The sequence below is a fragment of the Macrotis lagotis genome, chromosome 1 (genome assembly GCF_037893015.1).
Source record: "Macrotis lagotis isolate mMagLag1 chromosome 1, bilby.v1.9.chrom.fasta, whole genome shotgun sequence".
Lineage (NCBI taxonomy): Eukaryota > Metazoa > Chordata > Mammalia > Peramelemorphia > Peramelidae > Macrotis > Macrotis lagotis.
In genome coordinates, this window is record NC_133658.1 from 177,723,637 (window position 1) to 177,739,750 (window position 16,114).

At 35.0% G+C, this 16,114-nt stretch overlaps 1 protein-coding gene across 1 annotated transcript in view; it reads right to left on the minus strand.

Moving 5' to 3' along the window:
• The window catches only part of LOC141504439 (serine palmitoyltransferase 3-like), a 218,210-nt gene that overhangs the window by 16,773 nt on the left and 185,323 nt on the right, over positions 1 to 16,114 (minus strand). Inside the window, exon 10 of the mRNA XM_074209437.1 lies at positions 873 to 1,008. Coding sequence (XP_074065538.1) covers positions 873 to 1,008 — 136 coding nt within the window. The remainder of the gene's footprint in view (positions 1 to 872; positions 1,009 to 16,114) is intronic.

Genomic DNA, 16,114 nt, shown 5'->3' on the forward strand with positions numbered 1-16,114 from the left:
AGCTGTGAATTGATTCAGCCATTCTGGAAAGCAATTTGAAATAATTTTTAAAAGTAACTAAACTGTGACTTTTGACCCAATTTGACCACCAGTAGTCATAAATTCCAAATATTACAAGAGAAGAGGAAAAGGACCCATATCTATGAAAATATAGTAACAGTTTTTGTAGAAGTCAAACACTGAATACTAATGGGTTACCATTGATCTGGTAATGGGTAAATAAATTAGAGTATATGGATGTAATAGAATACTATTATGCCATAATAACTCATGACATGGAGGAAACTGAAAAGCCCTGTAGGAAATGTTACAGGAAGATGTGAGTAGTGTCAGGAGAATAATTTATAAATAGGCAAAAACTTTGTAACTTTAAAAGTCCAAAGAATTTTAAAAACTCTTTGTAACAGGTCTCGGTTTCAGCCTTATGAGTTTCTGAAGTTCTATCTTTCTTCTTCTTTTAGTCCAGGTAGTCTATAGTATGCTTCCATGCTAATATTATTCCTGTTTCTATCTGTAGATATTCATCTCAATGTTCTTAATCACACTTGTCTAATTGGCTTCATAGATTAGCTCACAATAATTCATTCTTAATATATGTTACGTCTTAAAATACTTAATCAAGGTTACATAGGTTTTAAAATTGTAGACAGATGGATATTAGAGCTTTTGGCAAAGACCTCCAGTGTAGTGTTACTTCTCTTTTTGGAATGACTGGTATTGAACAGATTATCAGGAATTAATCATTGACTTTTGGTTGTTTTTACATAGAGTAACATGAATTTATATGATTTCATTTAAGTACTATAGAGGCAAAGCATTATTTTATGATATTTCAGCATTTACATATTATCTTGAAAGAAACTCATACTTACGCTACTTTACTTGGTAAATAAAGGAGTAGGGGAATAACAGGTGAATCTTGATTGCCATAAAGAATGAAACCCATTTCATTCAGTTTATTTCTGAAGTATTTTGTGTTTTTTGCAAGTTGCTGGATTCTTTGTATTCCTAGAAATAGAAAGGTATGAAATCAGTTTATTGAATTAACATTGATAGGGTTTGTTGTCAGGAAAAGGAAACAAAAATCTCATTAGTTTGGAATATATCAGTATTTTGTGGGCTTAGCCTATCATTAGGAGTGAGGCAAAATTTGGTTTTACTATCCCTAGGGCTAGGGCATAATTTTGGCTAGCCTGTCATGGAGGCACTCTTGGAAGGAAAGTATACTTGCCACCACAGGGGCTTCTTCTGTTTCATCTGGATGAAGATGCAGTAAGAAAGAGATGCCTGCTCACCTCAGCATGTGAAGGAGAATCTATGGGTAAGGGCAGGGAACCTCTGGACAGCCTGTATTGGTGTGGTGTTGCCAAGGCCTGATTCAAAATTCAATAAATCTAGCAGCTTTTTAGGGGTGAATTAAATGTTTGACCAAATATAGCCCACAAATGATGTTACCTTGTCAGAAAAAAGTTTCCCCACTCCTGTTCTAGAACAAAATAATGCTATTAGCAAGTTCTACATTGTTCATTAGATTATGAAACCATAGCAAGAGGACTTATCGATGAATCTGGCTAATGTACCAAAAATCTCTAGATTAATTCTTTTTTTCATCCATTTCTGATTCTAACAGGACCCCAAAGAAGCTTCTTACTCATCAATATTCAAAAAATATAGGATATGACTAAGAGTGTGTTGGGTCATGTTGAAGGAAGGCTAGATTTGTGGGTGGTTTGAAGGGGGGAGCTTTGGTCTGTCTTAGCAAGAAGGGGTGATATCAGAGTTTAAAGAATGAAGAATGCAATTTATACCTTGGTAAGGACTCTGTGTGTGTGTGTGTGTGTGTGTGTGTGTGTGTGTGTGTGTGTGTGTGTTCTAAGGCATTAGTCTATTCTTTATTCTGAAAATATTAACTAGTGATAGCTCCATTGATTGCTCATGGGAGTAGAGAACAGAAATCAAAGAAAATTTTAAGTTATCTGTCAAGTCAGGATCTTTCCTTAGAGTAGATGAATTGTAGACTTTTATAACTGGAAGGTATTTTAGAGCTTATCTCAACTCATTTCACAGCAGAGGCCCAGAGAAGAATGAATGTTTGTTATTTTTAAAGCACATCAATTCAGAAGTAAAAATTTGGTATCTTCTTTGAGTGTCTTGTGACAATGCATTATTCTCTTAATCATGAAATTAACATTGTGAAATACTAAATTATTAAATTCAATGACACACATGCAATGCTCTATAGATTTTCCTCTACTTCTTTGTCTATAGTTGATGAGGGCAAATGATAACAATGTTTCTATTTACCTCAATGGTGAGGTCACTCCAAGAAAATGTTTAATAAAAGTACTTTGGATTGAATTTTACTTGTATAAGCTTCTGATAAGTGACAAAAGTGATTTGCATTATTATGGGGTTGAATTTATTTGAGTCTACTGGATTAGGGAGGAAAAAAAACTTGCTTGACTCTTTGGCTAGGGTGAATCATAATTTGAGTAATTAGAAGGCAAGTGAATGAAGAGGGAACTCATAAACACATTAGTGCTTTGTTGGTGGAGTTGTGCATTAGTACAACTATTCTGGAAAACTATTAGGAATTAAATAAGTGAATAAGATATCCATATTCTTTGATCCAGATATTCTGCTGTTAGGCATATACTGCAAAGAGGGCACTGACAAAAATAAAAGTTCCATATACTAAAAACTATTTATGGCAGCACTCCTTTTGGTAGAAAAGAACTGGAAAAAGAATAGTTATCTATCAATTGAGGAATGACTAAATAAATTGTGGTACAGAATTATAGTGCAATATTATATTGCTGTAGGATATGACAAACATGATGAATAAAAAAACAGAACTGCACCAATACAAAGTAAAGTAATCAGAGCAAAAAAACCACAAGTGACTATAACAATGTAAATGGATAGAACAAGAATTATGGGGGAAGCTAGGTGGCACAGTGGATAGAGCACTGGCCCTGGAGTCAGGAGGACCTGAGTTCAAATTTGACCCCAGACACTTAATAATTACCTAGCTGTGTGGCCTTGGGCAAGCCACTTAACCTCATTGCCTTGCAAAAACTAAAAAAATATGAAACAATTGAAAGTAAATTTTGTAAAATTATAAAGAATAAGTTTGGTACCAAAGAAGATACCTTCTTATTTCTAAACACTAATTCTATGTAAGGATAGGGTCCACAGCTTTTGAAATTTGTATATTGACAGATATTTTGTCAGTGTTCTGGCATATTATGCTGAATTTTCTTCTGCTTTCTTTTTTAAAGAAAATTTTAAAGAAATATCATTATAATTGTTAAATAAATGATGACTTTTGAGGTGAGAAGAAGAAAGCAAGGAACTCTAGGTAGTATACAAACAAAAGACAGAAATACATTTTTTTTAATAAAAGGGGAAACTTAACTATGTCCTTGAATATTTCCACCAGAGTAGAGGAATATAAACAGAATCACAGAGTGGACGTGTATCTAACTAAATATTAATTCTGAAAGAAGCTGATTATAAATATCATCGTTTTGGAAGAGATACAGGAACTTATCTTGATGATAGTGATTCTTCCCCCCTTTTCCTCCAATCTTATGCTTGTGAGAATTTATCTATAGTAGATTCTATTTAATGCTTCTTCTAGAGTCAACTGGGTGATAACAGTGAAAAGAATGTTAGGTCTGGAGTTGGGAAGATCTGAATTCAAATGTGGCTTCACTAGCTGTGTGCCCCTGGATAAATTACTTAACCTCTGTCTTCTTCGGTTTCCTTAAATGTACAATGGGAATAGAAGCTGCCTTCTAAGGATTAGTATTTGTTACCCTTAGCCAGCACCTGACACATAGCCATTTGATAAATGCTTGGTTGTTTCCTCTTATTTCTTTCTCCTGGGATGGAACATTGTTAACTCTCTATATCCTACTCTTAATTTTGTTTTTCCTTTTATTTAGCTGTTTTTTGTGTTTATCAGTGGGCATGAGATAAAAGTCTTCACAAGCTGCATCTTCAGGGTAATGAATGTTGGACTGATAACTGCTTAGGTGATTAAATGATCTGTGATTAAATACCCGCTGATCCACTTTCTGATTACCTAGATGCCACAGCATGCTCACATCTAGAATTCTCTTCCCAGACCCTAGCTCTTTAGATTTTCAGCCTTCTAATTTTTTCCTCATATTGGGGGACTTTACTCCTTCAAACATCCAAACTGCTAGTTTCTTACTCCACTCATTTTGCATACCCACCACACAGAGATGGTCTTGTTCTTGATCTTGCTATCCACCCTCAAATGCTCAACTTCTGTGTCTGAAATTCCTTTATCTGATCACATTTTGTTGACATTCCACCTTTCCCTCTGCCTTGTTCTTTATAATCAGTATGACCTCTACCCTTCAGATCTTTCCCAGGATATCACCCCTGTACTAGCTACATTTTCCTCTTTCTCATCTTAACCTAGTGGTGAATCAGATCAGCTCTTCACTGTCCTCTTTTTGAATCTCTTTCTCCCTTGTCCTATCAAAAATAAACTGTATTGTCAAGCTTCAACCCTAGGATTATTCCCACCATCTTTTGCTGCTTTTGCTCTTATTTCAATGCTAAAAAAGATAAAGAAAATTATAAAACCATGCTGACTGGACCCACAACAACTCTATGTTATACAATGTCACCTTCATCCTCATTGTGACAAGGCAGTCCTTTTATGCCTAATAGAATTGTTATCCCACCTACTATACCTGCTTTTCTATTTTTCTAAACTATTTTCATCCCTTCCATTTACATCAAATTCTATCATTCCTTAACTCTTTATGTTCTCAGTGATGATGCTTGCTTCATATTTCACTAAAAAAATTGAGGTCATTTGCTCAGAGCTTCCTCTTTTCCTCTCCTCTTCATTTCACATCATTAATATGCCTTATCCTATTATCTCTTTCACCCTTAGTTTGCAAGAAGAGGTACTAAGGAAGACTTTTCTACATGTACAAGTGATCCCATTTTGTCTCTTCCTTTCTGGAAGATTACCTTCATCACTCTCTTGCTTATTTTTATTCTTTCATTGTCTACTGACTGCTTTCCTTTTACCTGCCAACATGCCCATGTCTCTCTTATCCTCAAAAAAGTCCTCACTTGATTCATCTATCCCTATTAGCTGTCATCCCCTATCTTTTCTTTTTCTGGCTAAACTCAGCACTGTTGATCATCCTCTTTTGTTTGATACAGACTTCTCTTCTCTCTGGATTTTCATTTTATTGCTCTCTATTGGGTCTGTTCCTCAGCAGACTTTTGGATGATGCCACTTAATTGTGAGTTTTCCCCCCAATGCTTTGTGCTGGAATCTCTTTTCCCTCTTATATTTTTTCACATAGTGATCTAATCTAATCCTATGGAGCCTGGAATTTTTTCCCTTTTCATCTCCTCCTCCTCCTGGTTTCCTTCAAATCCCAGTCAAAATTCCACATCCTACAAGAAGTCTTTTCCACTGCCGCTTAATCATAGTGTTTCTCCTCTATTGATAAGGTCTAATGTATTCTGTTTATAGTTTGTTTGTACTCATGTTTGCATATTCTCTCCTGTATTATACCATGAGCTCCTTGAGAGCAGGGAGAGTCTTTTGTCTTTCTTTCTCCAGAATTTGTCACAGTATTAGGTGGATAGTATGTACTTAATAATTACTTACTGATTCTTTGCAGATGACTGATTTATTTTTCTAGTTTTAACTACTTTTCTGATCTCCAGTCTCTCACCTGCAACCTTGTAAATCTTTCACTGAATGTTTTGCAGATATCTTAAATAAACAAACAGAAACTGAACTCATGGTCTCCCTCCCCAAAAAAACCAAAACCTTCTCCTCTTCCTAATGTCCCTGTTACTGTGGAGGTTACTACCATCCTTCCAGCCTCCCAGGCTCACAACATAGGTAACAACCTCAAATTCTTAGTCTGTCACCACCTTCCCCCATATCTAAACATTTGCCAAGTCTTGTAATTTCTATTTTCATAACATCTCATATATATATATATACATACATATATATGTGTATATATATATATATATATATATATATACATACATACATACATATATCTTCTTTTCTCTGACACTGAAGATGCAGGTCCTCATCACCTCACACCTGGACTTGCAGTAGTCTTGTTGGTTTGTCTCCCTGTCTTGCATCTTTCCCCACTCTAGTCCATCCTCCACTCAATTGCCAAATTGATTATCTTAATCCCCAGGTTTTATTATGGTGCTGATCTGTTTAGTAAACTCCAATGACTCTTCTTAGTTTAGAACCAAATAGAACATACTCCAGTCTTTAAAGTCTTCCATCACCTGAATTCTTCCTCTTTCCAGGCTTATTATACCTTATACTCCCTGACTTACTCTATACTCTATACTCTTCAATGCAGAGACATCGACTTCCTTCCCATTTATTCCAAGCCTAATACTCCATCTCTGGACTTTGGTATTTTCAATGATTGTCTCACATGTCTGAAACTTTCTCACTTTCTCTCTTTACTTTGTATCTTTCTTTAGTTCCCAGCTAAAATCTCTTCTTTTTGCAGGGAGTCTTTCTGCTATCAAGGAGCCTATAGTTTAATGAGAGAAACAGTCTGAAAATAACTAGCTTGTACATAGTTGTTTTTGTGTTGTTTCTCACATTAGACTATAGGCTTTTTGAGAGAATCTTTTGTCTCTTTTTTCTTCAGCACTTAGCATTATGAACTAGGCACTTAAATGTTACTAGACTGACTTGGCCATGCACTAAAGGAAGCTCAATCAGTAGTGATTGCTCTGTAGTGGGATTTGAATAAAGATTTCAAGACTCTGTTTTGTCTTCAAGTGGATTATAGCTATACTGATTTTCTGGAGAGAGGCCCTGAATCTGTCTATAGTAGAAGTGGATCTGAAAAATATATGACAATCTAATACCAACAGAAATGAACAGTTACAAAAGTCAAAACTTGCTCTCTATGTCTTTTTTTTTTTTGGTAATGTGTGGACATATTTCTTCTCTTTTTTATGTCAAAAGAATTGGAATGATCATAAAAGAAGTAAACCATATCTTAGAATTGATACAATGTAGTTTGAATCATTTGAGAAAATTAGATCTCTACCCAAGTAAAATTCATGAAATTGCCATTTTAGACCAGATCAAATACAGAAGAATCAATTTAATTCATAGTTAAGTATTCAAATGGGCCTCTGACTTGATTATACATAGCACTGAAAACTTGGAATGAAATATTGCAAACTGATTTCTAATGTTTATCTAAGTATTCCCCCTTACTCTCTTTTTTTCCTATAATAAAATCTAAAACATGTGTTTTCTTAGGAAATATCCACCATCTGTCTATTAGTCCAAATAACCATAAGGATCACATCCACATAAACATCAAATCATTTAATATTTTTTTTGTTTGTTGTATTTCAAGGCAATGGGTTAAGTGACTTGTCCAAGGTCACACAGCTAGGTAATTATTGAGTATCTGAGGTCAAATTTGAACTCACGTCCTCCTGACTCCTGGGCCATTGTTTTATCTACTACGCCACCTAGCCGCCCCCAAATCATTTAATCTTACCTGATTCTTAATCAAGACCCCCCTGATTTCTTTCAAATCCAGGGATTATTTTCATAGATGAAACAGTTAAATGGATCCATACTTGATCCTGTATTGTATAATATTTTTGAGTGACTAGAATAAATGCACATAAGGTATTCATGCTTATTTGATCTGAAGGTAGTACAAAACTGGAAATGACATTTAACATATTGAATGACATCTAAAAAAGATCTTGAGAGACTAAGATATGGAGAAGAACACAGCAAAATATAATTTAGTGATTATAAATTTCAGATAATAATAATTTTCTACCCTTGGGTTTAGAAATCATTTTCATAAGTATAACATGGAAAGGTATGGCTAGATAGCAGTTTATTTGAAAAAAATTGGGTGTTTCAGTGAACTGAAAATTCTATATGAATCAGCAGTGTGGCCTGACAGTCGCAAAAGTTAATATGATCTTAAGTTGCTTTAAGAGAGACATACTGTCCTGAGAAAGATAATAGTTTTATTGTACCTGCCCTAGGCAAACAACACTTTAAATGTTGTGTCTAATTTTTGTTTCCACTCAACACATTCCACTCAAATACACATTTTTAAACCACCTATCAAATACCAGTACAGTTAGGATATAAATGCAAAGAATTAAGTAATCCTTATTCTTGAGGAACTTTTCTACTGGGGATACAATTCATATTTACATAATACAGAATAAACACAAAATAACTGAAGCATAGTTAAATATGTGGTAATTAGGATGGGAAGGAAGGAAAAACTTTATATAAAGGATGGTAATTGAGCAGCATATTAAAGGAAGAGGTTTGTTTAATCAGACAGAGGGGAAGAGGGTGAAATTTATGCTTTGAAAATCATTGCAAAGATATGGTGATTGAAAGCTGAAGTGCCATGTATGAGGAACAGAGAGAACATCAATTCAGTTGGCCTGAGAGTTTTGGAAAGGATTATTAAAGTTTATTAATATTCAAAAGGTAGGTTGGCCTAGGTAGTAAAAGAAGAATACTGTCAAGTTGAAGAACATTCATAGAAAAGTGACTAGGATGAGGGACCCCAAGACCATTGTTAATGGAAAATTGGTTGAAACAACTAGAGATATTTAACTTTGAGAAGGTAAGGCTATTTAAAGGGATTTCACTAGGCAGAACAAGGTATATTGAGAAGTTGGATAAGACAGACTTTGAAGTAATGAAAAATTTCTTTTCATTGGAGATAGAGTTCCTTTTCTTTCTTTTTTTTTAAGGTTTTTGCAAGGCAGTGGGGTTAAGTGGCTTGCCCAAGGCCACTCAGCTAGGTAATTATTTAGTGTCTGAGGATGGATTTGAACCCAGGTACTCCTGACTCCAGGGTCGGTGCTCTATCTACTGCACCACCTAGCCACCCCCTAGAGTTCCTTTTCAATGAAAGTCTTCAAATAAAAATTAGATGATCATTTGTTGGCTATGTGGATAATATTCATATATGAGTATAATTTGGCCTGTGATATCTTTTGTTTTTATGAGACTTTAATGACATTAGAGTGCTGAATTTGAGATTGAGGAAGACCTAAGTTTAAATTCTATCAGTTAGCCTCTCTAAATTGTACTGCTTATTGATAAAAGGAACAATAGTGTGTGTGTGTGTGTGTGTGTGTGTGTGTGTGTGTGTGTGTGGGCTCTGCAAATTTTGAAGTGCTATCTAATACCCTCTAGAACTGTTAAAAACAAAATTAATATCTTTTTCTAGTACTCTTTAAGTATTTGAAGATAGTTATCATGGTCCTTGTGAGACCTCTTTTCTTGATGTTAAACATACCAGTTTTCTTTATCTAGTTCTCATATGACTTAGCTTAAAAGTTTCCTTGCCATATTTGTTTTGCTTCTCTGGGTGTTCTAAAGTTGAGTGATATCTCTTGTAGAATAAAATGCTGAGAGTTTAGAACAATATTATTATATATGGATTATAGACCATACACAAGAGTGAGACTTTCCCTTGTTATGAATCTTATGTTCTGCTGGAACACTACTACTACATGGTCTCCTGATCCACTGAGCATAGTACTTTGCAAATAGTAGGTAATTACCATCTTATTATTTTTAAAGGAATGAAAAGTTTGTGGTCAGGTGTTTCAACTACCAGCATAATAATAATAATAATAATAATAATAATAATAATAATAATAATGATGATGATGATGATGATGATGATGATGATGATGATGATGATGATGATAACAGTTGTCCTTAGATTTTGAAGATGACCACACCAATCAAATTAATGGTGGTGTGACTTGCACAATTATGTTTATTTATAGTGAAGTACATACTGTGCAAGACAATTTTATCACTATAGCCTTTTCTAGAACCATTCCAACCCATGACCTGATTTTATAGGAAACAGGACTATTGATAATGGTGTTGATACTGCAAGAGTTTCTTGGTCTTTGAATTGGTTTCTCTTCTTCCCATATCAGCAATCCCATATCCCATATTGGCTCGCCATCAATGCTGGGCAAGCACCAGCAATGATTTCTGGTAATAGAATGTGATGACCCAGTATATCCAAACCTGTCTTTTAATGGACTAATTGTCAGTATAGCCTTTCCTCTCAGACCTTCTACCTTCAACCATGCTGCTTCTGGAATTCAAAGACTTGATTTTCTAGTGGGTCATGGGAATAAAGCTGCTGGATTACTAGTCAGCATCATTTATATATAGAACTATGATGGTATTTGATCATCTTCAAACCGCTAATTTCCATTCTTGATTAATGAAAACATTCTTGGCAAATGCTTTCCAGCATTGTTATCTAGATAACTGGATATGGTTTATTCTGGAATCTTAAAAATTCACACATACACATATAGGTTTAGTTACAGAGTGACAAAAACAAAGTGAAGCTAATTGGTACTGGTCAAAGAAATGGGAAAAATATATTTTTAGGAGTGACTATCTGCTAATCAATATTCTTATTTTTTTTCATTATCTAGCACCTATCCAGGTACATATAATTTGAATGGTTTCTGAAGTGTAAGATAGGAATTTGCTTTGAACCAGAAAGTAAAAATATTGTGATCCAGAACCACCTTATTGGCACAATTCTATACTCACAGAATTTTCCTTTTCTTAATGGGTTTGCATTTAGACAAGAATTAAAAAAAAAAGAGCGTTTTGGTCATTGTCAAAACCAATTTGCATTTGTCATAGGACTTACATTTTGCCCACCATGCAAGACTTTTCTTTGAAAGAAAGAGACTGATTCAGTTGTAGTTCCCCTTAAAATATACATTTCTTTTTCTATCCCATCCCACTTCCCCATGGGAAAAAATAGATTCAGACAAATTAAAAAAAACATTCCAGATGTGCAGGGTGGACAGAAGTAAAGAATCTGGAGAGTGCAGAAACATCTGGATGAATTTTGGTATGTGGATGTAACTTCAGTGGTTCTTGAAAAAGAACTCATTTGCAACATGTTGTGACTCTAGAAACTTGCACATGTTGTGAAGGGCAGTGCATTTGAAAAAGAGGAAGTCCAAAAGTGGCAATAATGTTCTTTTCTGCTTTTTGGTAAAATATTTGATGATAAAAATTCTATACACACAACATACACACATACACATATACATATTGGATAATGAAGGACTAAGGAGGTAAGGAGAGTGAAGACCATAAACAGGATAAGATTTGAATGAAGATGTGTGGGGAGATAAGTATTTTGTATATAATAATTGAAACTAATACACTGAGTTAATCACAGGATTAACAATGAGATATTTGCCATATGGGTCAGTTGCCTTCACTATTTATGCTTTTTGTTGATTACCCTTGCACAATGAGCAGATGATTCATCAAGCTTTTCCTAATGATTCCTCAATGTTTCCCCCTGAAAGGCTACAATGAATTCATGGGATGGAAGTATTAGGAATAATCTAAATTTTTTTCTCAGGGGTATCATTTTTGCACTTTCATCTTTCAATTATGTTGTTCTACTACTACTTAATAGCATCATTATGTCCATTCCATTCTTAAACTAAATATAACTGTGTCATTGACTAATTTCCCTTTTTTTTAAACTTCCTATCATTCAATAATGGCCAAACAGATCATAATACTAACCTCTAGTGTGATTTTCTTTTAAGGAATGTATGTTTTGTTATTGTCCTTTGTTTCTTAACCTTGAACCAGTCAGCCTAGTACAGCAGGCAGGGTTTTATAACACTTTGTGGTTATTATGTTTTCTTATGTAGGTTACTACAAATGACTCCTATGAAAGATTTTTCAGGAAGTTGGATAAGTTACAGTTCTTTTCAATCATTATATTGCTCACTCTTTAAAATTGAAAACATATTTCCAGACTTGGAGAGCTAGGGAAGACATCTAGTCCTATTAAAGTTTCCTCATCTAGATTGAATGGAGATCACCATACTTATATAGTACTTTGAGGTACATGATTAAATGGTGCTATGTATTATCAGCACTGATCATTCTTGATGCTTGGGTAAACATTTAGGTCAAAGAAAGTCTTTTTAGTGGCATGAGATCTTCCTGATGTTGCCATGTCCTATTCCCTATCACTTCTGAGAACTTCCATTTTAGTAGATTCTGTTTCCTTTTTTTCTCATGATATCACCATTAAGATCATATTTAATTGGAGATGTGGTTTTTATGGCTGAGTAAACTATAGGCAGAAGAAGGCAAGTGTGTACTTGGTCATAGGACTGGGCTCTTAGGGATGGTGGTTTAGGCTAGGGAGAAGTTGGGGATGAAAAGGCATCTATGGAGTACATTTATACCATAGACTTTCAGAAACTTATCATCATCATACTGCTACCACCATCTCCACCATCACTAAGCATATAATTAACATTTTAAAGAGCACTACATTTTGAGTTAAGAGGATGTGGGTTATATGATCTCAGCTCAGATATTTAGACTTGAGCTGATCACTAAGTAACTGAGAGGAACCTTAGTTTCCTTATCTGTAAAGTGAAGGTTTTTGGATTAGATGATCTCTAAGATTACTTTCAGTTCTAAAATCTATGATCTTAAGTGTTTAATTGCATTTTGTCTTCTGATAGATGCTGTAGCCTGAGAGTAAATATCTTGGGATCTGCCTGTTTCAAAAGGATCTGTTATTTGAATAAGTCTCACCTATCTCTGCCTTGTTACAGAAAGCAGGAGATATCCTTTGCTAACCAATCTGTGAAGACAGTCTGTATATTGCTATCATATCAGTTCAATTTCCAAACTTTTCCTTCTACTGGGTTAAAAAAAGGCCACAAACACTTTAACCATCTCTTCAGTGCTATTAAAACAAAACCAGCTGGGCTAGGAGAAGGAAAACAAAACACAAAGCATCCTACTACAAAGCTTTTTGGTTGCTAATAAAAACAATGGTTTGTGCTATTTCCAAAAGTGTTTGGTACAAGTCAATTTCTGAAGGTCTAGGAGGAAATATTAACAGTGGAAGCTCCAAGATCTGTCAAAAGTTAAAGAACATTTCCTCTCAATTTAACATTCAATGATAATGAAAAGCATTTTAATAAAAAAATTAAATGAAAAGGATGGCTTTTGGTAATCAATCTGGTGCCACATTCATTTTTCTGTAGCTTTAAAAATAATGGTTGTCTATTAGAGGAAACATGAATATACCCAGATTGCCTTGAGTTGACTTTTTTATTTGTTTTCTTGAAATATATGCAGAAGTCTACTATATTGCCTATTCTCTCCTTAAATTATTTATCATACTACTGGACACAGATTTGGTTATTTAAAATACATGATGAGATAGCTTTGCTTGGAAAATAAGAGTTCTTTCTCTGATACTTGAGGGGTATTTTTTACAAATTGTATTTACAATTTTAAAAATCCAGTATTCTAAAAAAGGAAACATTTAGTATAAAAATCAAATAGGAGATCAAAATGTCTGTGAAATACTATATAATCTTTCTTCCCCTTCTTTTTCTGCCTATCTCCTATTTCCATGGGGATTCCTTAGAAAAAAATTCCTCCCCAGATCATTATAAAGGTCTAAGGCAGGAGAAGGGGAGAGGATGTAGAGAAAAGTTTGAACATGGGGACAGAAATTTGATTTGTGTTATTTTAAACAGACATCAGACAGAACATATTTAACACTTTCAGGGGCAAATGAATCCTGTTAGAATATTAAGGATTATTTAATAAGTGAGAAATTTATTTAGCAGACTGGGAAAAAAACACAACAAAACAAAACTTAAAAATTTTAAGAGTGATTTTCTTGGAGACACAGTTCATTTTTGATGTTAAAGTTCTAGGGTTAAGAGATAGTCTGGTCAGTCTCTTACTTTCACAGACCTTGGTTAAAACTTAAGTAATTCAGGGACAGCCAGGTTGCACAGTGGATAGAGCACTGGCCCTGGAGTGAGGAGGACCTAAATTCAAATTTGACCTCCGATATTTAATAATCTCCTAGCTATGTGACCTTGGGAAAGTCATTTAATCCCATTGTCTTAAATAGATAAAATAAAAAAAAAAACTTCAAATAATTCTCCACAGTGCTCCATCACTGTGCAAGAATGGGGTTGCCTCACTGAATGAAAAAAAAAACCATTTATTAAGCACTTACTGTATGCAAAAGGATGTGCTCAACACTAGGAGTATAAATAGAGGAAAAAACAGAGAGTTCTTGCTCTCAAACTCATATTCCAGTGGGGCATTGAAAGCAAAACTGGTGAAAGAATAGTGCATTTCCCACACTTTTCATTCATGATCTTGCATTGTACCCATCCAGATCTCAGGAGTAATGGTTGAAGTGGCAGTGGTGATTTGACTTGCCTGTCATGAGCTACCTCTTGCCTTTCTCTTCACATACTGTTAGATATTGAGGAATGACCCTTAAGAACTTCTCTCCAACCTTTCTCTGCTTTTGAATTGTCTATTTCCAAATGCTTGAGAGAGAGAGAGAGAGAGAGAGAGAGAGAGAGAGAGAGAGAGAGAGAGTATTTTAGAGTGACAATAGAGAGATAAGAAGACTGTGTTGAAGTGGTGCTGCTTCTTCGATGTGGCATACTGGCTGTGGGACTAAGACACAGATCCTTTTAGTGTCCTAAAATCTATTATAAATTGGAGAGCAGTTGGTAAACTGAATTGGTAGAGGGAGTTTCCTTTTAGGAAATTATAGCTTCGAACAAGAAAATGAAAACCTCAACAAAAAATATTTTGGGGTCCCTGAAATTCTATTAGAAAGCAATTCCATTTTGATTGACATGTCTATTATTAAAATATTGGTAGAAGATCTAAACCTTTTTTGTTTATCTGTTGATCCCTCAAAAGGGGAGCAGTTCAATTCTCTTTCCAAATCTAACTGCCAGTCAAAAGTAAGGTTTTGTGGGCATGGCATATGGAGAAATTTGTCAGTGATGGGTTGGTGGTCCTGAGAGTTAGTTGAATTGTTAATGCTTTTCCTTCATTTCCAACAAAGATCATGACATCAGGGAAGTGATGCCATGAGAAACACATGAATTGGATTTGAGTGAAGGGTGCTGTGCTAAGTCACCAGCCTCACTTTCTCCTCCAGAACCATCTGGATCCAGGAGCCAGATATGAATCAGGATGATTGCAGAAGGCTCTGGATGCCAGGCAATCAGGGTTTCTCCTTATACAAGGTCACATAGCTAGTAAGTGTCAGCAGCTGGATTTGAACTCCCATCCTCTTGATATCCAGGTCAGTGTTCTATCCACATGCCATATAGTTGCCCCAGTGTCAAGTTGTTAAGTAATTGCAGGGTGACAGATTGTTAGCATAAAAAGAAAAGCAAAAAACCAATTCCTACCCTTGGAGCTTACAATTTAATGAGAGAGACAAAATGTAAGCGATTATGTACAAATAAGATAAATACAGGATAAATTTTGGGTAGTCTCAGAGGGAAGGCACCAAGATTAAGAGAACTAAGAAATCTTTCTTGTAGAAGATGAGACTTTAGCAAATTCTTGAAGGAAGCCAGGGAAATTATGAGGTATGGAGAAGGAGGGAAAGAATTATAAGTATGTGGGATCAACCCAGAGACAGGTAATAGAGTGGAGTGTGCAAGGAATAGCAAGGAGGACTATGTGGAGGGAAATAAATAAAGTATGAGAAGATTATAAAGGTAGGAAGGAACTGTATTAGGAATGGTTTTGAAAACCAGAGAGCTGTCTATATTTGACTGTGGAGGTAATAGGAAGCCAGTGAAAATTATTGAATGGAGAGGTCATATCTATATTTCAGGAAGATCAATTTATAACTGTTCAGATTGCAGTGGGGAGAGACTTAAGGCAGGGAAAACAACTAGGAGTTCTGTTGTAATAGTTTATAGAGAGGAAAAAAAGTTTACTTAAGACAAAGTTACAATTTCAGACAAAGCTAGCTTTGTAAAAGAGCCTTCAGGAGAGTTTGGTGACACTTCCAAATACCACATCAGAAAGGGAACAGCTGTGGTATAAAGGCAATGGAACAAGATTTGGATTCTAGTTTGAATTCCAGCTGTACCCCTAAACCACTTGCATGACCTTGGACAACTTACAGTTGTCCCTTCCACATCATGA